This window comes from Pelobates fuscus, chromosome 4 (genome assembly GCF_036172605.1).
Source record: "Pelobates fuscus isolate aPelFus1 chromosome 4, aPelFus1.pri, whole genome shotgun sequence".
Taxonomy (NCBI): domain Eukaryota; kingdom Metazoa; phylum Chordata; class Amphibia; order Anura; family Pelobatidae; genus Pelobates; species Pelobates fuscus.
This window is the reverse complement of record NC_086320.1, coordinates 144,409,639-144,436,654: the sequence shown is the minus strand read 5'-3', so window position 1 is coordinate 144,436,654 and position 27,016 is coordinate 144,409,639. Positions and strand designations below refer to the sequence as shown.

Below are 27,016 nucleotides of genomic sequence, written 5' to 3'. Positions count from 1 at the left end.
GGGGTGGGGAGGTAAGGACCACTGAGGGAGGAGATGGGGAAGTCAGGACATATGGGGGGGGAGGGGGCGGCAAAAAATTTTTTGCCTACGGCGGCAAATATCCTTGCACCGGCCCTGCACACACTGCATTCACACACTGCATTCATGCACACACACACTGCATTCATGCACACACACACTGCACTCATACACACACGCTGCACTCATACACACACGCTGCACTCATACACACACACATACGCACACACTGCATTCATTATACACATATTATGTAATATAAATAAATATTAAATTAATATATTTTTTTTAGGATCTAATTTTATTTAGAAATTTACCAGTAGCTGCTGCATTTCCCACCCTAGTCTTATACTCGAGTCAATAAGTTTTCCCAGTTTTTTGGGATAAAATTAGGGGCCTCGGCTTATATTCGGGTCGGCTTATACTCGAGTATATACGGTATATACTAACAATAATATTATCAGTGAAAGTACAGATTTTATGTGAAAAATGCAAAAAAAAAAACACAAACACTAAATTTGGCTAGGGTTTGTGCCCAAGTGGCTACTAGAAAAGACTGGGCATACCCCATTTTGAATACCCTGGGATGTCTACTTTTTCAAATGGTATGCCATGATGGGGGTAATTTTCATTTCTTGGCTGCCATACGGTCTCAAAGGCAGCCTGGACACTGCAAACTAATCTGACAAATTTCAAGGTGAAAAAGCATAAATGGATAAGCCATATATATGACCCTGAAACTTTCCAAAACCCCATAAAACCTATACATGGGGGGTACCATGGCGCTCGTGAGACATCACTGAGCAGAACTAGGAGTGTTTCAGGGCAGTAAACTATATACTAACAATAATATTATCAGTGAAAGTACAGATTTTATGTGAAAAATGCAAAAAAAAAGAAACAAACACTAAATTTGGCTAGGGTTTGTGCCCAAGTGGCTACTAGAAAAGACTGGGCATACCCCATTTTGAATACCCTGGGATGTCTACTTTTTCAAATGGTATGCCATGATGGGGGTAATTTTCATTTCTTGGCTGCCATACGGTCTCAAAGGCAGCCTGGACACTGCAAACTAATCTGACAAATTTCAAGGTGAAAAAGCATAAATGGATAAGCCGTATATATGACCCTGAAACTTTCCAAAACCCCATAAAACCTATACATGGGGGTACCATGGCGCTCGTGAGACATCGCTGAGCAGAACTAGGGGTGTTTCAGGGCAGTAAACTATATACTAACAATAATATTATCAGTGAAAGTACAGATTTTATGTGAAAAATGCAAAAAAATAAACCAAACACTAAATTTGGCTAGGGTTTGTGCCCAAGTGACTACTACAAAAGACTGGGCATACCCCATTTTGAATACCCTGGGATGTCTACTTTTTCAAATGGCATGCCATGATGGGGGTAATTTTCATTTCTTGGCTGCCATACGGTCTCAAAGGCAGCCTGGACACTGCAAACTAATCTGACAAATTTCAAGGTGAAAAAGCATAAATGGATAAGCCATATATATGACCCTGAAACTTTCCAAAACCCCATAAAACCTATACATGGGGGGTACTGTTTTACTCGTGAGACATTTCTGAATACAAATATGTATGTTTTATTGCAGGAAAACCGAACAGTATTCTGACATTAACAGTTAAATTGCCATGCTGAAATTGAAAAATAACAAGATTTCATAATTTTTTCAAGTTTTTTAGATTTTATTCATATAAAATGGAGTTCCATATATGAATGTTTGATATTAAATGAAAGCTCGGTTTCCCCTGAACAAAATTATATATAATAAGTGTGGGTGCACTTAGTATGAAAGAGGTAAATTATTGTTGAACAGACATATAGTAAAATTCTGTGGTTTGTTTACATTATTTTTGGATCACAACTTGTACATTTGGCTGCGGTCTTAAGGGGTTAAATTTCATCTGCCATTTGAGTGCCCAGTCCTCCAGTCTATCTAAATCCCTCTGCAGCAAAGTAATATCTTGCTCACATTGTATTATTTTACAAAGTTTTGCGTCATCTGCAAACACTGAAACATGACTTTCAATGCGGTCTTCAAGATCATTTATAAACATGTTAAATAAAAGGGGTCCCAGAACAGACCCCTGAGGGACACCACTTGCCACCTCTGTCCAGCTTGAAAATTTACCATTACCGACAACTCTTTGTACTCTGTTTTTAAGCCAATGTTTTACCCAAGAACAAGCATTTACATCTAGACCGATTTCCTTGAGTTTGAACACTAATCTATTGTGTGGAACTGTATCAAATGCCTTGGCAAAATCCAAATAGATCACATCCACTGCAACACCCTGATCTATACTTCTACTTCATTCATTATTTGGACATGTCATGGGGCAGGCCCTGCTACATCTTGGCAAGATGAAGGTACACATAACTGCCAAAACGTACTGTTACCATTTATATTTGGTCAATTCAACAGGCTTGTCATTGAAAATAGTGTATTAATCATGGATGTCTAAATTTTGAATTAAGACACAACCTATGAAGTCACCATTTTATATAAAAAAAAACAAATAAATAAAAACAATATATATAATAGATCTTTATACAATGCCCATTGTAAATAGATATAGATATGCTAGTAACAAACGTTATGATGATAATATGAAATATGGAGCTCAGAATTGTTTCTATCCTTGCGTGCTTTCTCTAGGAAAAACAGCCTATATGTGTGCACATTCAGAAAGCAAGTAAAGTACATAATAATACTAATGGATAGAATAGAGTGGGTGAGTATATTAGGCATGCGCATGGGGAAAATTTTCGGTTCGGTTTGGCATTGCGAAATTCGGGATTTTCACAATTCGGCACTTCAACACTTCGGAACTTCGGCATTTCAGGACTTCTATTGCAGCCGCTTAGTAGATAACTCTCTAATTCCCACGGTATTAGGGCGTTATCTACCAAAAGGCTGAAATACCTAAATTGGTCTTTCAGACAAATTTACTAATTCTAAGTAAAAATTACTTAGTATTAGTAAATTTTGCCCCTACTCGCTATACCGCGAGTAGGGGCATGTCTAGTAAACAGTGAGCAGCCACTGTTTAAAAAAATAAAATAAAATAGGGTCCCTCCTCCCGAGCCCCCACAGCTTTTAAACTAAAGGGGGGGCCCTATTGCCCCCCCCCCGAGCGGGTGGGGGCCCTAAAGTAAAATGATATGGGGGGAACCTATTGTCCTCCCCCCAGCCCCCACCCCTGAGCGGCGGGTGGGGGCCCTAAATTGGTATGAGGGGGGGACCTAATGTCCTCCCCCCTGGTCCCCACCCCTGAGCGGCGGGTGGGGGCCCTAAATACTAATAAGGAGGGGGACCTAATTTCATGCCACCCTGGCCCCCACCCCTGAGCGGCAGGTGGAGGCCCTAAATTGGAGTAAGGGGGGGGACCTAATGTCCTCCCCCCCGGCCCCCACCCCTGAGCGGTGGGTGGGGGCCCTAAATACTAAAAAGGGGGGGACCTAAGGTCCTCCCCTCTGGCCCCCACCCCTGAGTGGTGGGTGGGGACCCTAAATACTAAAAAGGGGGGGCCTAAGGTCCTCCCACCTGGCCCCCACCCCTGAGCAGTGGGTGGGGGCCCTAAATACTAATAAGGGGGGACCTAATGTCCTCCCCCTGGCCCCCCCTGGGTAAGTATATTAGTACTTAGGCAATACTGTGCTTTGGAACTTCGGCACTTTGACACTTCGTAACTTCGGGACCTCGGAAGTACCCGAATGTCTGAAATGCCCAAAATTAGTCCGAATTCATATTCGGACCGAAACTAATTGCACATGTCTAGAGTATATACATTTGGAGTAGAATGTTGAGAATTAAGTTGCAAAATGTAAAAAAAAGTAGTTAAGATGAAAAGAAATTATCCACCATGGCTGATTTGAAAATTTATTTGTATTTATTATCCTTTAAAATTGAATCTATCATACAAAACTCATTATTTTAGAGGTTACCCCAAAAATAAAGAAGACGACAAACAGATATTTAAAAAAGTAATTATGTCCAAAATGGATGCTCTGGACCCGATTTTTCCCACAGTTCAAATTGCGGCATTCCAAAATGCATAGTGTTCAGATGCATGCAAGGCATTGTTGAAGACTTCCATACCAAACATTTACGGGTCGATGGATGCACTGTGATAATTTTGTTTTAATTTTTTTTTTGTAATGCGGTTTCTTTTACCTTCATATTATTAGATTTAGCAAATGCCATCACTATCCTGTTATGTGCGGGAGGAGCAAAGAAAACAGACAATTTGCTCTATTTACATCTCCATGCTGACTGCCAGGCACAAAGGACAGAGCTTTTAACAATCACTGACAAAGTTAAGATGAAGATGCCTGCTTGCAGGATAAAGAGGTGTGGATTTCTAAGTTTAATTTGTGAAATCTGGGGTATAAGAATACGAAGTATTAAAGGGAAATGGCATCATCCTAGTTAAGTAGTTAATATATCTGAGAACGGTTTTAAGACTTACCTGGGGTCCACCAGGCAGTACTCACCTCCTCCTCCTCTTTACACGGAAGCTCCACGAGCACCCCTCAGTAAAATCCTGCAGTGCAGGACTAGCTCACTGGCTGAGTGCAGGCATTTGTCGATTGAAAGGGATGTGGCAGCGGGCGCCTGGCAGACCCAGCAGCAAACCATTCACAAAAGAGCCCAACTACTTATCTTTGCAGTAGGGCACTCAGGGCACCATAAGCACTACTGAGGGCTTTATTGGTTATGGTGCTTGGAGTGTTCCTTTAAAAATTCTGGGAAATGACAGTTCCCCTATAATATATACAATTTGTGGTGATTTTGTGAATATACACCTGGCATGATCTAAACCCCATTTCTGTTGTATAACTTGATATTTTCTGGCTGAGAATGATAAGAGTTGTCATTTAACAACTATCACCAGAATCTGCCACATTCTGAAGCATATCTGAAATTTATAACCCTTTGTAACTGCTTACAAAAGCATTGAGCCTCACCATAGATTTTGGCTAATTGTGCTTATGAAAGTTGTGTTGCTGCCAGCATAATACCTGACTGTGTTTAACTAAGTACTAATGAGCCAGGTTACAGAGCATTCAGTGAAATGGTAAGTGGTAGTTAATAATGAGTTAATGATTCTCTTTGATTACTCATCACATAACACAGGAAGAAAAAAAGCCACCAGCTACAACTATTCACTGAAAGAAGGGAACAAACTATATTAAAAAATGCATAGGGTTTTGCAGCTGCACGGTGATCAATAAAACAGCGAAAATGTACAATAGGTCATGCATCTGGATACAATTAAATAAAGTATCTTTCTTGTATTAGTGCTCGGAAGAAAAATCTTTATGGTTACAATGGCACGGAAGTGGTTACAATAATCTTACCTGCTTTGCGTACTTTAATAATCATCTTAATTAGCTGCTTCTATTTTTGTTACTTTGGGATTAGGCAAAAAGCGATCACAATTAATTGACAGAGAAAGACTGCAAACAGCCGGTTTAAGAACATACTGAGACAAGTACAGAAGCGGATGGCACAAAAATGCAGTACCCAGACTGACAGAAAAGCCTGTCATCCATACTCATTAAAGGGTTTAGTTAAAACTCAGACTACATTGTAGCCAACTGCTTCTTCTTGGTAATTGTGAGCTACCTTTTCTCAAGCACATCAATACACAACATATGCCTTCAGAAGGGAGGAAATTCCATAGCCCGATACATTTATAAAAAATCTTTGAGTACTCGATCCCTTCTGCATGCAAGTCTTGTTTCTGAAACATTCAAACTGTACTTGATGTTTCTAATCTAAACTGTAAAGTGTTTTGGGTATTATAGTGTAGGAAAACAATACTAAAGACCAGCACCTTCTTTATTCAGCAGAATATGCGCCTGCTTGGAAAATAATACATTTCTTGGACCTGTTCCAGAGTGTAAATATAAAATATATAATCTACTATGGTATGAAAACCTCAGGATGGCATCCTACAACAAGATCCACTCTTATTGCTCAATCAACAGAATACAGTGCTTATTCTCCATACCATGCAATTTTTAGCATAGGGTTTGATGTCTCCTCTGCTCTGGAAGTGTCTATCTCCCAAAAACAGCTGTCTAGGGTTTACGTCACTTTGCTTTTTAAACAGATTTTAATATTTAAAGTATTCACCCACAAAGCGCAGCTTAGTTATATTAGCGGTATAACACATAGAACATCCAATGTTCTGCTTTAACCTACCATTTAAATGGAATTGGGACACACACACACACACACACACAATCTGTAACCAATCTGAGGATGCGGACTGCAACTGGGCCAAATGATGTAAACATGAATTAAATACTAACACAGTGCTCTAATGGATGTACGCTCATTACAACAGCACTGAATGACACATATCATTTTAAACTGGCCATTTAGGTGAAGAAGTTACAGATTCTTTGTGTGTATATATATATATATATATATATATATATATATATATATATATATATATAAATTGTTTCATGCTGAACGCAGGCAAGGTGAAGCAATCTTGTCATAGGAAACAGACACAATCAGATAGATCCTACTAGAATGGATACCTGATAGAAACCATTCCTGCAAAATGTTTTCATTCCGCGGTATAAATTTTTGGTTATGAGCAATGAGTGAAACAACGTACTCTATTTATGTAGCTATAATGCTCACATGAAGCTCTTGTTGTATTGAAATATATTTTATTTACTTGCTCCCCGCACTATTGGTTTTCATAATGTACATTTCAGAAAATGTAATATACCCACTTTATACATTGTTGAATTTTTCACATTTATAAATTATTGTGACATTTTGTATCAGGCTCAATGTGCAGCAGGATGAGATGAGATTCACCTGGCCTTTAAAAGGACCCAGTTTAAGACCAAATCTTGACTTTCTGTGCAAATTGCTGGAATATCCAGTAACATGAGGAAGAGGAAAGAGTGCTCTTTTAGCAAATTCTGAGATTATCTTTCAGAGATAAGTGGATTGGTCCAACATCAATATATGATACCATTTTACTTGTGTCAAATCCCATTTGACCACAGATCAATTTAATTTTCTTGGTTTTAGCCTTAAGATTTAACCATGAAAGGTTAACTCTTTGACAGCCACAGATGTTCAACTTGCTAGTTCTACTAAAATATAATTTTATTTAAGAGTAAAATGTGGCATTGCTTTTACACAGAGGAAGAAACAACGTCAATATGGCACATGTGCCATCATATGCAATTTCTGCTGACGATGACAAAATTGTCAAGTACGAGAACAAGGAAGTCTAAACATCTGGCAGGCAATTAGAATTCTATTAGAAAGGCACATATAATTATTTCAGCCAGAACATTCCTTGTATAATTAAAGTAAAACCATCACCCAATGTTTAGGACAGGTCTGTAGGGCATTACTCTGCTGCAGAATGTACATGGAATACACACCAAGGAGAAAATTAAGCTCAAAAGACAACTGTCATCAAATTTCAACTTTTTATTTATTTAAAGTAAATTACATTTAATAAAACAATTACATATATATATATATATATATATATATTTTTATTTATTTATTATTTTATTTTTATTGTCTGTGTGTATTTTTTTTGTGCTGTTTGTTTTTGAAAGTAAATAGCTGTCTGATCAGCTATTTTGGGTCAGTCTCTACTGTTCTCTCACCAACTACCGTTCAACCTAATTTGCCTGCTGCTGTGATTGCTCTTTATGAAACTTTAAGTTCTGAGGCTCCAAATGCCTTGAAATAAAAAAAGAATAAATGAAAAAATAATGTAGGAAGAATAGGCTGTAGGAAAACGACACTACTCTTTATAAAACCCTAATAGGGGGCAAATAGCAGTTGAAGAACTAAACCTCCCATTGCTACTTTCCTGTAACAACAATGGAACTACCTATCAGTCAAAAATATTTTGTTGTTGTCTATTACTTCAACATGTTTGTCTGCAATTACAGATATGCAGAAATGCATTTTTTTAAGGACTTATGGACCCGCATATAACAAGGCAATTAATTATGAATGTACTTATGGACCCGCATATAACAAGGCAATTAATTATGAATGTAGAGCTGTATTCTGATGACATCACTGCATCACTTGCCACTGCAACAACCCTCCCCCGCCACGGTTGTGCATGCCTCCCACCTGTCTCTATACAGGAGGGACAGTCCCTATTTTGAGTTGATAGCTCCTGTGCCTCTTTTCAGTGCTAATGTTCCTCTTTTTCTAGGAGCTCTATATTGACTGTATGTCTGAATATTTAACAGAGCTCAAAAGCAATAATAATTAGTAATGTGTCTTTAAACTACAATAGATATGTTTACAAATCAGTTTGTGTAAAAAGGATACATTGATTGTGTTATAAATTCCATTTATCTATAGAAATTGTTATTAGTAAGTCACCTAACTTTTCTCATACCAGCCCTGCCCCTAGTTACACCCACACCTACACCTCTAAAATAAATGTGTCCCTGCTTATCCATTTGAAAAGTTTGGAAGTATGGTTAAGATAGGTTACCATTTAGTAGAATTCTGCACACAATGTTTAAATAACATTTATTTATTTGAGGCAAGAGTCTAAAGCAGGGATTGCAAACCTATGGTGCTCCAGGTGTTGTGGACTACATTTCCCCTGAGCATTATGGTTGTAAGAGCACAAAAACTGGTGTTCCAAAGGTTGCCTAGCTCTGTTGTCTAAAGAACAAGAGACAACCAGAAAGAGCAGGTGGGAGAAACAAAGGAGCATAATAGATACAAGAGAAATGCACACACAAAACAACCATAATATAGAGACAGAACACACACAGCAGGTGAAATATGCAAAGACCCATATAGAAGAATACAGAGACCACTCAAAGCACTAACTTGCATATGTACATAAGGAGCCCACTATACCTGGTAGCCTTATTTGTTGGAAAAAAATAACCATAAACAGTTGGATTTTTAGACAGGATTCAATACCTTGCCAGTTAAAAACACATTGCAGTGCCAATCATCAGCCACGAGGAACTTAAAGGAGTTGTAGAATTGAAATTTTGGCATTTAAAAATAGAGACAATTGTTCCCCAGCTAGGACAATTCAATTCACAGTGTTGAGCATGCTCAGAGCCCTGCCTGCCTGAGCCAAGGTGATTTCCCACTGATCTAAATTGTGAGATGGACAGTCAGCAGTGCTTGGCTGGTGCAAGGACCTACTGTATTCTACATAGCGATCCTGGCAAGGTAATTTGCCAACACCGGGGAAACTGCTGTACTCATGAAATACCTGAAACAAAGCAATGCTTTGTTCACTTGGATCTACATCAAGCTGTTGGATAGCACATGATTCTCTGTGATTATTGTCCACTGCAATACAGTGAAGAATATACTGGTACTTCAGGAATGAAATAATACTTTGAATATTGTTAGCTTTCCCATGGAAATAGCTGTTCTTCAATGAACATGCCCAAGATTTTTGTTTCTATGTTATAAACACAATATTGTAATGGCTCTTTATTATGATTATGATGCCAGGTGACAAGCTAATCCTTTGTGAGTGAAGTTTCCAACAGCAGTGTCAGATTCGGGTGCAGCATGTGGTGAACTATGCCCACACTTCCTACTGTTTAGCAGTCAAAGCAATACAGTCTCAAGGGCATATTGTGTGGATATGAAAAATTAGAGAGAGCATTTACTTACCCGTGTAAAGTTACCTTCAAAACTGTGAATATCCAGTTGTGGCTTCTGAGCATAAACATAAGCATTGATTGAAAATAGATCCTGCAATAGAGAATAGCTGCAATTAATAAACAATGCAGCTTTATCACTAAATAAGAGTATGTCATAGATGGTATGACCAAAAACAGCTTGTTCATTTCTAAATATGATACCATTGATTTTTTTTTTCTTTGTTCATGAAACAAACTCTTGATTTTTTTTCTTAATGTACAAAATGAGGCAAACAGATTTTGCAAACATTTTATCAACTGGTATATTATCAATATTTATTATACATGCCCTCCATGCAAATATATATTGCTAAGGAGCACATTAGAGTAATATAAATTCCATGGCCTAATTATTTCACAATGTAATTTACTTGGAAAAGGATAGATAGAGGGTGGTGGTGAGACATCAATAGAGTACTAAAATGTAACTTTCATTGATAAAATGTAAAAATGGTTTATCATTCCGTAATACTGGTATATGAAAGACAATAGTGCATTCTTAAAAAAGTGAATATACTAGGAGACAGAACAAAAAAAACATTGATAATGAAACTCAACATAGAACATTAGACTGAAAACGAAACAACCAACATGGTGCTCCTAATTTAGATACTGTGTGTATTGGAGACAAATGTAACCGTTTAAAAACTCTCCAAAGTAGCAGTATCTGGTAACAAAATGCTTAATGAATCACCATATATCGCTGAGTCATTCATTATAGAGGCTGTAATCTGGTGGTTAGATTTATATCAAATAATATATGATGAAAAGATAATAAATTCTACAGTTGTGGGTTATGGCAATCCCATGGATATCTGTACATATCATTTCATAAATTCTAGGCAGCAGGAAGGGTGCAAGTGCCGGTTGGTCCCTGTTATGATTTCCCAAACTATTCGTCCCTACACTACATATTTGACAGCCGGCACTTGTTCCCTTCATGTTGTGAGCCCAAAGTAGCAAGATCAAGTACCTGATTATTTAAATGGGATAATGCCCCCCCCACAAAGTATCAGCATCAAGCAGCTGATGATTTAAATGGGATAATGCCCCCCACACAGCTATCACCTTATGCTGAAATGAAAAGAGGTTCATAGGTAAAACAAATAAAAAACATATATATAGGAGATAACCAAAGGTAGTTAAAATTAAGCTAGTCCTTGGTGGACCAGAGGCTGGAAAGATTTTAAGTTATATAAAAGAAGATTTTGTGAAGTCTAAAAGTCGTCTGGTCCAGGAGCCACGTCAGTCTGTACCTGTTGCGCATTTTATCCGGCAGCCATTGCCCAGGATCATCAGGCGTGCACTCCTGATGTCTCATCACCACCATCTATCTATTCTGTTCGTTTAAGTGCTAAAACCCCTTCATCTTTTGGTGGTGACACATCTTCAAAAATATCACAATCAGCTGACTTAAGACAGATAGGAAATATCTCTCTGCTCTCATTTACTTGGCTTGTATTGGTAAGTTACTAACGTGGACATGCCACAAGTGCCAGTGAAATAAAGAAGTATAAAACATACACGCAAACAGTCATGTACTCAAATATCTATGAACAAAGAATGGTGGAAAAAGAACTAAAGCAGTAGATCTTAGGTAATAGGACCAGAGAACACAGCTGGAACATTTTATTAGGAATCCATTTGTGATTCAGCACATAACTGCCCACCATCTTTAATCTTTAGTATGGATTTTGTTTAAATACGCTGATTGTGTTATTTCCTCCAATATTTCTGCCTTCTGCATTCAGTCCTATCTGGCTCCACAAATTCCTCTACCTCTTTCCAGCCTTTGTAATCTTCTGTCTTCTGTTTATTCCCATCATACATATCAGTGTCAAAGCATTTTCCTCTAATAACCCTGGTAGCCAAAGGTTCCAATGACATTGCCAGCAGTAATTCCTCTAATTTCTTATTGATAGTTGTTTGCTGTGGTGTACCTGTGGTGCTGGTGACCAGAGGGTAACCTGCTAACCAATCCTTCCCTAGTATATGCTAATAAATGTTATTTCATTGTAGTTTGTGTTGCTACTTTAATTCTCTATCTATATGTGTATTTTTAAAGCAGCGATATTATAACTTTGCAATAAAGATGCTCAACATTTTTGTTATGTTATCAGCTACTTAAATATTATATATGCACTTTATTGCTTTATTAAAGAGTGACCTGCAAAACCTACAACTTGAAAATAATTCGTTATAACTGCACCACAATGCAAATAAAACATGTTATTTATTAATTTATTTAATTGGAAAGGGGGAAGTTAAGCATTTAGTGTTGCTACACTGCTATGGGATTTACAAGCCAAGCCGTTATTGCATTACAAGAGTACAATTAAGCCGACATTTCTAACTGTAAGTTAGTATATTGCATTTCAGTTGATGCAAGCAAACCATGCTTATTTGGCACAGGCTACTTATCATTTTATGGTATGAAGCTGTCATGCTACATTACAATCAAGTTAATTAACAGCTTCGACTGCACACATGACAAATCTACACATTTCTAACTGATACATAATGCATTATGATGAATGGTATAGGGCATGCTGGGTTCCTACTGTATCTGCTCACATCTTAAACTGTTTGCCATTTGTTGTAATCTTTCACACGCTGTCCATTCATCACATTCTTGTCCTTCCTATTTAGTTTTCATCAACTCCTCGAGAAATAATTCATATGAAACTAATACACATGTGGGTGTCCTATATCTTCATCATTCACTTCTACCCCATCTGTTATCACCTACAATTTAGATAATCCGGGCTATTATGTGCTTTATTGTGGACAGAAAAATAAGAGTCTCTTAGAAAAGGGATAGTACAGAAACCAATACCACACACATACAATATAAACAGTTGTCCGAACTCCAGGCATTTTGTATCAAGCACTTTCCCTAAATAGTCCTTGTATGAGATTGCAATGCTAAGTTAACTGATCTAAAAGTAGCCAGGACACAATGCATGGGAGAATGATTTCAGCACAATATTTTAGATTTGCAGCTATGATTTGAGATAAAGTGGCTTAGTCAATCCCTCCCTTTCCCCAGCAAAACGAGTGTTTCATAAAGATAAAATCTTTATGAAACACTTGCATTGATTGTGTTGGAATTTCACTGACTATCCAACACAGTCAAAATATATACAAAGACAAAGTAAGGACTACTTTATCTTATGTACTTTTCCTACATTTGACAAAAAGGCAGAGCTACCGTTTGCTAAACCCTCAGTCCTCACTAGTGACCACTGTGGGTAAAAAGGCCTTACCAATGGAGGCACCCATGGTCTCAAGGGATTTTCCAGACATCACTGTTGCACTCTTATATATGTGCAAGAGTACAGCACCGAGGCGGGCTCCTGGCAGATGTAGCACCAGGAGCTGAAGAGTGAGTATTCTGCTGGTGCAAAGTACCGTTTATGGTAAGTAAAACTCGCATTTCCTAAGATCCTGTGGCAATTTCAAGCAGCAAAGTTACCATTAGTGGTCTTGGCAAAATATTTTAAGACGCCAGAAGATGATAAAGCTGTTTTAAATGAGTATTAACTAAACAGTGAATTGTTTTGAGCTACCAGCTTTGCAAAATGAGCTAATGTGGGAATCCTTCCAAAGCAGCCTATTCATCAGCCTAATCAGATTACAGTTTAGTGAATAAATCTCATGAATAGTCATTAAATATAGGCACTAAATAGTACAGCAATATTAATTCTACTGCCCTACTGCCCTTTCTAGGAAGCAGAATCATTAAAGTCATCCACTATGGTATCAAAATATGATTCAAAAATAAAAATATAAATGATTTTGTGATGCTTTTACAATGATACTATGTTTCAATGTTAACTCATCATGTTATACTATGATTAAAAGACCACTCCTGGCACAAACACAATAGTGAATTTGATAGCTTTTGGCCTCATTAATCTGCTATATTTTAGCAAGCTCAAAAAAAAAAAAAAATGTATGCAGAATGCTGCACCATAAACATGCCTCCTTAGCCATACCCACTCAAGCCAGAAAACGTTCTTATCAAATGTATGTGTACAGACACTCCTCACTTACCGACCGGGTTACGTGCCTACGACAAGGTCGTAGAACGAATTGGTCGGTAAGTGAGGAGTTAAGGGATTCCCTGCTCTGGTGTGTTCGTCCATGTTCGGGGAAATTTCCCCGAACATAGATTAGAGGGATTCCCTGCTCTTGTGCATTCGTCTATGTTCGGGGAAGTTTCCCCGAACATAGACATGCGCACGAGAGCAGGGAATCCCCATGACGGCTCGCACTTACGTCTGGTCGTAAAACAAGGGGGTCGCTAAATGAGGACCACATGTATATAGTCTCAGTCCCAACAGCAATGAGTGAGCAGTAGTGATGTTGCGAACATAAAATTTTCGGTTTGCGAACCGCGAACGCGAATTTCCGCAAATGTTCGCGATCCGGGCGAACCGCCATAGACTTCAATAGGCAGGCGAATTTTAAAACCCTAAGGGACTCTTTCTGGCCACAATAGTGATTGAGGGGGGGGGGGGGGAAAGACCTACTCTCCTTCCCCCCCGGCCCCCAACCCTGGGCGGCAGCCATAAAGATAATGAGGGGGGGACCTACTGTCCTCCCCCCCAGGCCCCCTCCCCTGTGCGGCGGGTGGGGGCCATAAAGATAATGAGGGGGGATTTACTGTCCTCCCCCTCTCCGGCGGGTGGGGGCCCTAAAAAAAACAATAAGGGGGGGGGACCTACTGTCCCCCCCGGCCCCCACCCCTGAGCAGTGGGTGGGGGCCCTAAAAAAAACAATAAGGGGGGGACCCTAGTCACCCTACCTACCCCCCTCACCCTAAAAATAAAGAGGGGGGACCTTTAACTAAGAACCTGTAAAAAAAAAAATTAGAAAAAAACAACTTACCATTCGATGTTTTCTTTCTTCTAAAATCTTCTTTTTTCAGCCCCAAAAAAGGCCAAATAGAAAACCATAGTAACCTACACAATTAAAAAAAAATAATAATAATAATCCATCTTCACCAATGGAGGGCTCCGCGCAGACTGAGCTCTGCAGGGCGGGGGAAGGCTTATAAAGCCTTGCCACGCCCTGCAATTAGGCTAAGAACACTCTGATTGGCTGGTTTAAGCCAATCAGAGTGCTCTGTCATTTTACACAGCGTGGGAAAATTCCAAAGAACTTTCCCACGCTGTGTAAAATGACACAGAACACTGTGATTGGATGGCTTGAAATCCATCCAATCACAGTGCTCTGTGTCATTTTACACAGCGTGGGAAAGTTCTTTGGAATTTTCCCACGCTGTGTAAAATGACACAGAGCACTGTGATTGGATGGATTTCAAGCCCACCAGAGTGCTCTGTCGTCATTTTACACAGCCCCCCCACATTTGTATTTAGGGCCCCCACCTGCCGCTCAGGGGTGGGGGCCAGGGGGGAGGACATTAGGTCCCCCCTTATTAGTATTTAGGGCCCCCACCAACCGCTCAGGGGTGGGGGCCGGGGGGGGTACAGTAGGACCCCTCCTTATTGTTTTTTTAGGGCCCCCACCCACCTCTCAGGGGTGGGGGCCGGGGGGAAGGACAGTAGGTCCCCCCTCATTAATGTATGGCCCCCACCCACCGCGCAGGGGTGGGGGCGGGGGGAGGACAGTAGGTCCCCCCCCATTGTGATTCATGCCCCACACCCACCGCGCAGGGGTGGGGGCCGGGGGGAGGACAGTAGATCCCCCTTATTGCTTTGTTTAGGGCCCCCACCAACCGCTCAGGGTGGGGTGGGGGATATATTCCCCTATATAACAATGTTTGGTATTTAGTGAATATTCCCCTGTATAACAATGTTTTGCATTTAGTGAATATTCCCCTATATAACAATGTTTTGCATTTAGTGAATATAGGGGAATATTCAATAAATGCCAAACATTGTTATATAGGGGAATATAGGGTGGGGGTGGGGGCCGGGGGGAGGGACAGTAGGTCCCCCCTCCTTATTGTTTTTTTAGGGCCCCCACCACCGCTCAGGGGTGGGGGCCAGGGGGGAGGACAGTAGGTCCCCCCCTCATTATTTGTATGGCCCCCACCCACCGCGCAGGGGTGGGGGCGGGGGGAGGACAGTAGGTCGTCCCCCCATTGTGATTCATGGCCCCCACCCACCGCGCAGGGGTGGGGGCCGGGGGAGGACAGTAGATCCCCCCTTATTGCTTTGTTTAGGGCCCCCACCAACCGCTCAGGGTGGGGTGGGGGATATATTCCCCTATATAACAATGTTTGATATTTAGTGAATATTCCCCTGTATAACAATGTTTTGCATTTAGTGAATATTCCCCTATATAACAATGTTTGGTATTTAGTGAATATTCCCCTATATAACAATGTTTGGTATTTAGAGAATATTCCCCTGTATAACAATGTCTGGCATTTAGTGAATATTCCCCTATATTCACTAAATGGCAAACATTGTTATACAGGGGAATATTCACTAAATGCAAAACATTGTTATATAGGGGAATATTCACTAAATGCCAAACATTGTTATATAGGGGAATATTCACTAAATGCAAAACATTGTTATATAGGGGAATATTCACTAAATGCAAAACATTGTTATATAGGGGAATATTCACTAAATGCCAAACATTGTTATACAGGGGAATATTCACTAAATGCAAAACATTGTTATATAGGGGAATATTCACTAAATGCCAAACATTGTTATATAGGGGAATATACCAATGTTTGGCATTTAGTGAATATTCCCCTATATACCAATGTTTTGCATTTAGAATAAAAAAATTATAATAAAAAAATAAAAATTAAATGATTGCAGCTTCCGAATGAATCTAAAATGGATGCTGTCCAGTAGGTGGGAGGGTCTGCTAGGGAGGGTCTGCTGCTGATTGGCTGTAATGTGTATGCTGACTGTGAGGTACAGGGTCAAAGTTTACTCAATGATGACGAATAGGGGGCGGACCGAACATCGCATGTGTTCGCCAGCGGCGGCGAACGCGAACATGCTATGTTCGCCAGCGAATAGTTCGGGACATCACTAGTGAGCAGCCTTTAATTCACAACCTGGCTGCAGACAGTCAGATAAACTACAAACATGTGGTATCCTTAATATATACCATCCTGGGTGTCCTCTCCTTCTATTGAAGATAGTTCTGTTATTCAGATCACTCGGTGCTGTCAGTGGATAAGCTGTGTAGCGGAGTTCCAAAATTCAGCATAAATATCTCTGCTGTTTAATCTTTTCAGCTGAGGAAGCAATCCAATATACAAGACAAAATCCCCCCAGTAACTGGACGACACACAGTTCTGGCAGTCAACTGATTTTTAGTCAGCCACTGCTGGCTTTTATGCAACTCCCCATGCAAGGGGTTTCTTAATTTATATTCCAGGGGTTTTACCCTGGTGGACCTGAGTGGGGACAAGTAAACAGTTCACATTAGTTCACCGGGTGTTCGTGGAGTAGAGTAGCCGAAATTAGTTCCAGGTCGTCCGCGGCCATGTAACGCTGCCCACGTTCGAGAGACGCCGTTTGTTTGCACATGTGCGCTCGGTAATATGAATGGCGGCCACACAGGGGAAATTATTATTTAACAAGCAATTTGAGGTTAACAGCCAGGGGTGGTCGGTTTGTAAATGATGCCAACCCAGGGACTACACAGATGGGGGTTCAGTAAACCAACGGGTGGTATGGACAGCCGAACAAAGGGAAGGAAAAAGGGTATTATAACGTTCATTCTGGCACAAGCTGTGTGCATACATTTGATAAGGAAATCTTTTTCTATAGTGAGTGGGTGTGGATAAAGAGGCAGTCTTACTGTGGGGCATTCTGCAAAACTTTTTTTTATGCAAAAACTATAAAGGTCTGACCATGCAAAACAATACAGTCTTAATGAGGCCAAAATTGATTAAATGTATGAAAGTTGTATTGGTGCGGGAGTGTCTCTTTAATAATAATAAAACAGGTTTGGGTAATATCAATGTTCTGTTGGTGATGGATTGTCCCTTCAATAGGAGATGAACTTGAAAACAGCAGAATTAATGCCCTTATTTCTGTTTAATATATAAAACTTTGATGAATCCAGAAGAAAACTATTCTGTGCAGTAAATTTACAAGGACATCACTTGTATTTATAACTCATTACGTAGCTCCTCAAAATTTGATATGTTTTTAAAAGCAACGGTGTTAATTACTAGAGCGAATAGCAAATAACGTTTTAAAAATAACCGTTTTAAGACAAAGAGGAAGAATTATATAGCAAAGAGCAGTGGTGTATTTTGGTTTTGTGTTGCCCTAGGCATGACTAAACCTGCGCACCCCCCTAATCTAATCACACAAACGTCACTGACAGACACAGACTCACTGATCTGACACACACTCATTCATCAACAGACATACATACGCACATGGACAGACACACACTGACAGTCACACACAGACTCAATGACAAACAGACTCTCACTGATTTGACAGACACACACACACACAGTCATACACTCACATACACACACACACTCACACTCATATACTAACATACACACACACACACACACACTAATTATTAATATTATAATATCGTAAAAATGTTTGCCTTCCTAACTGTCGTTGGGGGTCCAGTGGGCCTGCTGTGAGAGCTGTGTGTGCGGCTGTGTTAGAATCAAAGGCGGCGATGGACCTATGATCTCCTTGCTCTGCTCCCTCGCGCCTAGCGGGCCGTCTGCCGATGCTGGGAGCAGGAATGACGTCATATTCCGGGTTCCGCAGCATCAGCAAACAATGCGTGAGGGAGCAGAGCAGGGAGATTACAGCTCCCTTGCCGCCTTTGATACTAACACAGCCGCATGCCGGGCGGTCCACGAGGATGAAACACCACGGACGCCCAAGCAGGCATTTGAGGGCGGCATTTTTTGCCGCCCCATGGTTAGTGCCGCCCTAGGCAAATGCCTAGTTTGCCTTGGGCTAAATACAGCACTGGCTAAAAGGTGTATGGTTACATAGATTTTACTTAGGTGAAAACTGTTACTTTTTTTTTTGTTGCTTAAACAACAACATGAATATAACCCTCTATTGAAGGAAAACGATAGTGCTAGGAATACAAAGTTGAATTCCTAGCACTATAGTACTGACTGCCTCCCTTCCCTGCAGTGCTGAAAGGATTAAAAACTTTAGTCACTTACATGATGTCAGCACAATGTACCTCGGCGCTGAATCAGGCTCTGCCTCCGCTCCTCCTTAGACGTCAGCCAGCAGGGGTGGTGCACGGATGCACAAATGTGGTGAGCACATAAGAACTTCTCCATGGGAAAGTATTGAATCAATGTCTTCCTATGGTGTTTTAATTAATGATGGATATTCTCATGCAGAGTGTTAGAATGCCAAGTGCCATTGTCAGAGGCACCAGGAAGTGTCTGGTAGACAGCCACTAGAGGTGGAGTTAATCCTGCAAGGTAATTATTGCAGTTTATCAATAACTGCAATAATTACAATTGCAGGGTTAAACTGACCAGGCACTGCACCCAGACCACCGATGAGTTAAAGTGGTCTGGGTGCCTACAGCATCCCTTTAAGTAATATTCTTCAAAACAGAGTAAATATCTTGTCTTAGTTGACAGCATAAGAGTGGTGTAAAAGAATATTACTTCCCCAAAGGATGTTGATCCCTGTTTCTTAGGGTATTTCAAACCAAAGTGAATTATACTTGATGGTGCCTTATTAGGTCTTATTGACTTAGAACGTTACATTATTCTATAGTGTACAAAGAATTGAACGTAAAGTTGTACAGTAAGGATGACGAACATGTAAAAAATGCTAGGCTATTTTCTACACAGCAAAGCATTTTATTTTAAAGTCATGGTTTTAGACAGCTGGTGGGAGTGCACAACTTTTTGGCAACCCTGTTTTAAGTTTAGGGAAGGGGAAGAAGTGGTCCAACAGACCAATGTGGTATCATTAGTTTGCCAAGCTTTCAGGCTTGGCTCATTGCTGAAGTGGCTCTCTGAGTGACAAAAGGCAGGACTTCTGTAGTCTCTGAGAAGAGCATATCATCCATTTACATCAGTCACAGAACGAGCAGGAGATGACATGATAATGAGCATGTTTTTCTTTGCTAGTCACTATAATAATACAGAAATGACTGGGAGGTTATCAATAACACAGTGAAACCTCCTCTATTAGGTCAAGGGCAACATTTGTCCACTCAACTTAAAGATCATTAAAATACATTCTTAATCATAACATGTGGTTCATTACAGATAAAATGGCCTTTGGTTCAATAAAACTAATTAAATGTAAATGGTATTGTTTACTGCTGTATGGATCTTTTGATATAAATCAGCAAGTCACCATTTATTGAAAATTACACTGACCTCACTGCTGTTAATAAATTTACTTGATCACATAAGATGGAAATGAATGTTGTGGAACATGAATGCTGACAGTAAAATACTGCCCTGCTTATGACTATGAAACCACAGGAAACCTAACCTGTGTGTTACAGGCCTTCAGAGGCAGCGATTATTAAAGGATGTGTTGAAAATTTAATTGTCTGATCATTTTAAGTGGTTTGGGAAGACAACAAAATCTGCTCTGATCATCTTTGTTGGTGTCACCTGTTCCTTAAGAAAAGCTTGCAAACAGGTTTATTTATTCTAGGTGTTTCAGGATAGAATTACAGAACTGTCTGTACAATGTGACTGATGGCTAATGACAGGGCTAGATACTTACAGTCCATTACATCACGGAGATCCTGAAATCAAAATGACTGACAACTATTGCCAGTATATGTGGTCTGTTGTAAGCCTAAATAATTAACCCCCCCCCTTCAATACTCAAATTACAGTCACAATGTTCTGGCATAATCCTAGCAGGGTATGTACATATCCCAGGATATTGGCATTTTTTTTTTAATACATTTGACTATAGAAGATTACGGTCATTATCAATATAAACCAGCCTGAAATAAAATATTACATAAAAAAAGAAGTCGCAATGGCTAACCTTGAAACTGCAGATGTACATTTCCTACGATGCTCAGCCAGTCCTACTGGCTGAGCATTACATAAATGTTGTAAACAAATGTGTTTAGTGCCAAATTTAGACATCATTGCCTAAAGGGCTTTCTCCTTACAAATGATAGCATCCAAGTATGTTTAGCATCTGCTATCTGCAACATTGCATTACACTTGCTCTACTGGCTTATACCAAACTAAAACTTAAATGCATTTTAATCTCATGATTTGCGATCCATAACTTCCCCACCACCACACACAATTTATTATCCAAACAAACATGCTGTTCCAATGGGAAGTTTAAGAACTATGTTTTTCTACATGCATTGATGCATAAAAAAATGATTAAAAAAAGAAAATCAATAAATTAAAGTCTACAAACGTTCACTAATCATATATTATTTTATAAGGCAGTTTTGTTTGGTTTTAGTGCGTTTCATATTTAATATATTTTATAAAAATATATAATGTGAGAATATATTATTGATTACTGATGACAAAATAAATTAGGTTAACAAATAGAAGTGCAGTAACTTAGTACATTTCATGCACACATACAAATTGTTATTTCAAATAGGTTTTACTGCCCTCAGGCTTATTATAACAATCCCTCATTTTGAACAATCTAAAATAACAACTGTGCAAAAGAACACGTAAAAATTAAATCAAACAAAAGAAGACAACACCAGTTAATCTCATCTGGGACTTTTTAAGTTCAAAATATGTATTTAAAAAATAGTTCTTAACATATTTGTATTAAAATACAAACGTCTTCCCCGCTTTCAGTAAAAGTCATAAAACCTCATGCTAGAGTTAACTCCCATTAACCTTTGCCAGACACTGTGTATTTGTTTGGCAAAGTTATACAGGAGCTGCAGTCATCGACATGCAGCAGGATTATTACGGTATTTTAATAACCCTGCTTTGTAAAATGCTTTTAAAGTGTAGCTCGTGTAGCTATTGTGACTACAGGCCAGCAGGTGGCATTCAAGAATTATTGGAAGACAAGAGAAACTACCGAAATAAACAAAAATGCATTTACTATGTTCTCATTCTGGATTAAAGTGTTTTGTTTTCATTTCTCACTGTCAGCATACTGCATCAGCTTGTGTATGGTATGTGGTATGGATCAGAATTATGTATAATAGGATTTTTTCCCCCTCTCATTTAGGGGGCTCTTTCACATAGTTGAAGAAAAATAAATTGTTTTATGAATTTATAATTATTCACTATTGTATTCTACTGTAATACTAACAGGTAAACAATATATTTAGAAAATACTTGATATAGTTATAAAAAAAAACAACCCATAATATGTGCCTATTTGCAACCAGGCTAAAATGCATGTGAAAATGTTGAATACAATAAAAGTAGCAGGATAATAAATAACTAATATATATGACTCATACACCAAACCTATTAAAATATATATAAGAATATCAAATAGCTGATTAGGTGACATGGTAAAGCACTCAACCAACCCAAAGAATGATGAAGCGATATGTGCAATACGATATCAGGTGTTTATTTTAAAAACATGTTTCCTGTGCTATTTCACAGCAGGTGCTGCAAAGAAGGAAAACACCTTTGTGCCAAAGGATTAAAGTAAAATATTTCAATCTGTGGAATACAGCAAATCATGAAAAAAGGTACTATCTAAAGTCGGGGTGGCCAAAGGGTACTCCTAGCTGTAGAACTACAGCTGTTCGAACACCTGTCCTAAATATTGCCCTTAAAGGGACACTTTAAGCACAAAAATCACTTCACCTTTACGAAATTATACTGGGGCATAAATGATGCCCCTTCAGCTTGCAAAAACACTGACATGGGACACTGAGTGTGAATCCAGTGCATTTTCTAAAAATTGCTTTCATTACTTCTCACAGAAGCACTGAGTTGGCAGATCCTGGCAATTGTCATGCATTTGCTGTATGTTTTCTTCTCTATAAAGTATTTAATTGATCTGTCCCGGCACTGTAGTCTGTCCCGGCACTGGAATACCAGCAAGTTTAATTGCTGTGCTAAAGGTTTTTTTTGTTTTTTAAGGAGATCCCAGTAATATAAACGGACAAATGAGCACATCTAATTCCATATATACAATGAAACACCTGGTTTCATATATAATTCCATATATTTGTATTTTCTTTTGATTGGAGTGTTTCTTAAGAGCACTGCCACCTTGCTATGAACTTGCATTGAAAGTATTGATTTGGAGCTTTATTGTTTTGCAATGATAGCTTATTGTAATCAATTGATACTAAAACAAGAGTTGGACATTTGCTTCATGCACGGGCACAAAATCAAATGATCACTGCTTGGATAAAGCCCAAGATCTCACAGGCATAACATAAATAACCATAAAAATGGATGTTTAACTACCTGTAAATATTCTAGCCATGATACGTTTATGCTTCATGCTTGCAAAAATATAATATAGCTAAAGCTAGATATTATTGGACTATGTTATTACTAGTGGACAAATACCATGTTTTATTTCATTTTTAAAAATGCAGTTCATTTTATCATTATGGTGATTCTGTCAACATAATAATCTACAAAATATTTGACAAATTAACTATTCTAAACATGCACCCAAATTTAAGTTATAATGCTCATCTGTCGCGGCTGTTAAAGGACCACTCTAGGCACCCAGACCACTTCAGCTTTATGAAGTGGTCTGGGTGCCAGGTCCTTCTAGGGTTAACCCAATTTTTCATAAACATAGCAGTTTCAGAGAAACTGCTATGTTTGTGAATGGGTTAAGCCTTCCCCTATTTCCTCTAGTGGCTGTCTCACTGACAGCCGCTAGAGGCGCTTGCGTGATTCTCACTGTGAAAATCACAGTGAGAGCACGCAAGCGTCCATAGGAAAGCATTATGAATGCTTTCCTATGTGACCGGCTGAATGCGCGCGCAGCTCTTGCCGCGCGTGCGCATTCAGCCGACGGGGAGGAGAAGAGGAGGATCGGAGGAGGAGAGCTCTCCGCCCACCGCTGGAAAAAGGTAAGTTTTAAAGACTTTACCCTTTCCAGAGCCCGGCGGGAGGGGGTCCCTGAGGGTGGGGGCACCCTCAGGGCACTCTAGTGCCAGGAAAACGAGTATGTTTTCCTGGCACTAGAGTGGTCCTTTAACTATCTTAATGATACTTCCACAGTAGTTCCAGCACACTGTTCCATCCAATAATAAAAGGAGACATATTGGAGTTTACCTCTACACAGATACCAGCGGTATTTATGCTGCAGTAGTGGGTTGTCATAATGTTAAAATAAGGAGGTGCACAGTAAATTCTAAACAATGAATTGCTGTATATTGGAAAAAAAATACCCAACAAAACATTATAGTAAAAAAATAGTTTCATACATCCATTTGAACCAAATATATATCAAATTCTGTTAACATTTCACGGTTTAAGGAATAACATCTAACTGTGCCTTTTGGAAATAGAGGACAGTAAAATTAAACTGTGAACTGCTGGGAATTCATAAAAAAAACTTCAGTTTCCTGGTAAATTCACAACACAGTTTAGTAAATAACCCTGTATGAGTTGCATAATTAAAGAAAGATCATGTAACAATAACATGATACAATGCAATATACTATAATGGAAGGCTGGCTCTAGATCCTCGAATGATATAAATCTAAATCTCCCAGGACCCTTTACCAGCCCAAAGGTGGGCAATGCTTAATAAGAGGTGTAAATCTGCAATAGCGGGGGATCTATCTTAGGTTACCCTTGATGCAAAGCAATGTCTATTTCCTTTACCATTTAAAGAGTAAAATGCAAGCATACATTTGACAGACATGATTTCCTTTAAGTGTACCCTTGACAAATAGATGTGTTCAAAGTCATTAGTGGTACATGAAAAAATTAATCACATACCATTATATCAATATTTATTGATGACCCGTTATATGGCCTGGCTCATGCACTTTATCAGACTATGTGAGTGCTATTAGTGATAGTAAACCTTTGACCAGTGCATCTTTTCTGGACTGCATTTCCAATGCACCATGAGGAATGTAGTACACACAAGATGAAGTGGCATAGTTGACAACACTGTTTTATATAAATTTTATCTCCCATTTAATTATAAAATACATGCCATACTTACTCCCAATGCTGGCAATCTCTGAGTACAGCCAACAGCAACTTTCAACTTCCAGTCAGTTTCACCATCTAGCTGATCAGTTCGTATAAAGCAGGAACCTGAAAAAGAAAATCAGATATAGGAACATACGGTTAAAAAAAAATAAAAAAATTATATATATATATATATATATATATATATATATATATATATATATATATATATATCCACCTGTCATGACTTTATGGGACCATATTATGGTAAAAAAAAAAACAACAACAAAACAGTTGTATTCAATAAACAAAGAATTGTGAAACAAATTGCAAACTTTATGCCAAAATATCCAAATAAGAATAACAAATAGTAGAGCTGTAGAATATTTCATGTTTGGTTATTTTTGCTGAAGATTCACAGTTTAATGAATAAACCTTACAGAGGAGAATTTGGTGAATTGAAAACTGAATTGCAAAAATATAGGTCAAAATAGTGGAGTTGCAAAAATGATCTGACTCCTTTTCCAACTATGCTATTTTGGCCTAACTTCAGCAATTAGTTTTTTTATTTACTCTTTAGATTATAAACATTATAATATCTTACTGCCACAGAAAATATTAAACTAGGAATTTAATATAAAAATTACTATATTAAAAAAAAAAAAAAAAATGTTTTATAGTTAATTGTGTACAATCAAGGACAGTAGTTAAAAAAAAAGCAGATGATAAATTGAATAAAGCAATACTTATACAATAATTATTCTAATTAGCATAACAATATGACATATATACTGCATTATTAAGAGAGGAAAACCAACTACTGATTTTAACTACAGAGATCTAATGTCATTGGGTATCTTCTTTAAGCAAGATCTGTCATTTCATCCGTGATATCAGTGAACTAGATTGGCATATTAAATTCACTTCATTAAAGTACTTCTACTTGTTACTGAAATGATAATTAAACGTTTCCATTTGCTAGTCACTGGGTAATTATTTGATTTGTAACATTTTACTAGTAAAAAGCCTACCATGAGAAACTATATGGCACCGGATATATTTATTTACCCACCCCTCGTGGTTTGAACACAGAAAATGCCGTAGATTGTTCCTTGAGTGCTGATGGATGCTACTGCTGCTAGATGGACAGCTACTGTGATTGTATCTCCCCAACAGTATACAATGATGCTAGACGCTCAAGTCCTGGGATCATCAATGATATTGTAACAGAATGCTTGACCTTCATATAGCCAGGAGAGCCCTCTACATTAGTTACTGCATCAGATTGTAAAACAGGATAGCGGTTTAACACCAGTAGCATGAAACTGAAGAGAAAGCTATTGTTTTAATCGTCAGATGAAGTGCGTTAGAAACAGTAAGATGTCTAGAGCAATTACAAATGTTGGGGTTGATCATTCTGGTGTAGATTCAAGAAACAGTGACTGTGAGCAGATTTACAAGACTATCTCCATATCTAAAACCATCAGCACAGGACTTCTCATGTAGATCTTATAAACAAGGGTAAGACCCAAGCTCTCCTCAATATAGTCAGGGTCACCCTTGTCTAAGAAGCAGGATAACTAGTGAATTAATGAATCAGGTGGAATCTGCATTATTAGAGGTAAAGTGAAATAAGATTAGTAATACTGACTTGAGTAATGACATGATTATTGGCTTGTCTGCTACACAACTTCAAGTTCAACCTATAAAAAATTATTGACCTGGGTATACTGAACATTATAAACTAGGGAATAGGAGCTATCACTTACTAGCCTCCCTACACATCATGACCTCACTTGGCAATCATGTTAGTCAGATGTTTTTATAAACAAGTAAAAGAGTTGGGTTCTCCAAGGAACCCTGTGAAAAGTAGAGAAACCTGAACCAATTTCACCTCATCCACCACTTATACTGATTTCTATGGAGTAAAGATATCTCCATTGTTATATTTGAGCCATTCCCTCTAATCCATAGCACCAAGATATGGAAATGAAGTGCCAGACCATTCTCAATCTAGTCTCCTTGATATAACTTAGTCACCCATAGCAATATCTCTAATACACTTTAATAACTATATTATTATTAATATATTATTTACTAAATTGATTTTAACTTCACTTAATGGAGCACTTATATCACCAATGCATGTATTGGGTGTTTATCACCCCTTATTAGTACTATATTTTTT

General features: G+C 38.6%; 1 protein-coding gene across 3 annotated transcripts in view; it reads right to left on the bottom strand.

The window, feature by feature from the left end:
- Positions 1 to 27,016, bottom strand: part of ATP9B (ATPase phospholipid transporting 9B (putative)) — a 378,894-nt gene that overhangs the window by 189,048 nt on the left and 162,830 nt on the right. For all 3 annotated transcript variants that reach the window (XM_063451645.1, XM_063451646.1, XM_063451647.1), the window contains 2 exons: positions 24,860 to 24,954; positions 9,724 to 9,804 (listed from right to left, as the gene is read on the bottom strand). In XM_063451645.1, coding sequence (XP_063307715.1) covers positions 9,724 to 9,804; positions 24,860 to 24,954 — 176 coding nt within the window. The remainder of the gene's footprint in view (positions 1 to 9,723; positions 9,805 to 24,859; positions 24,955 to 27,016) is intronic.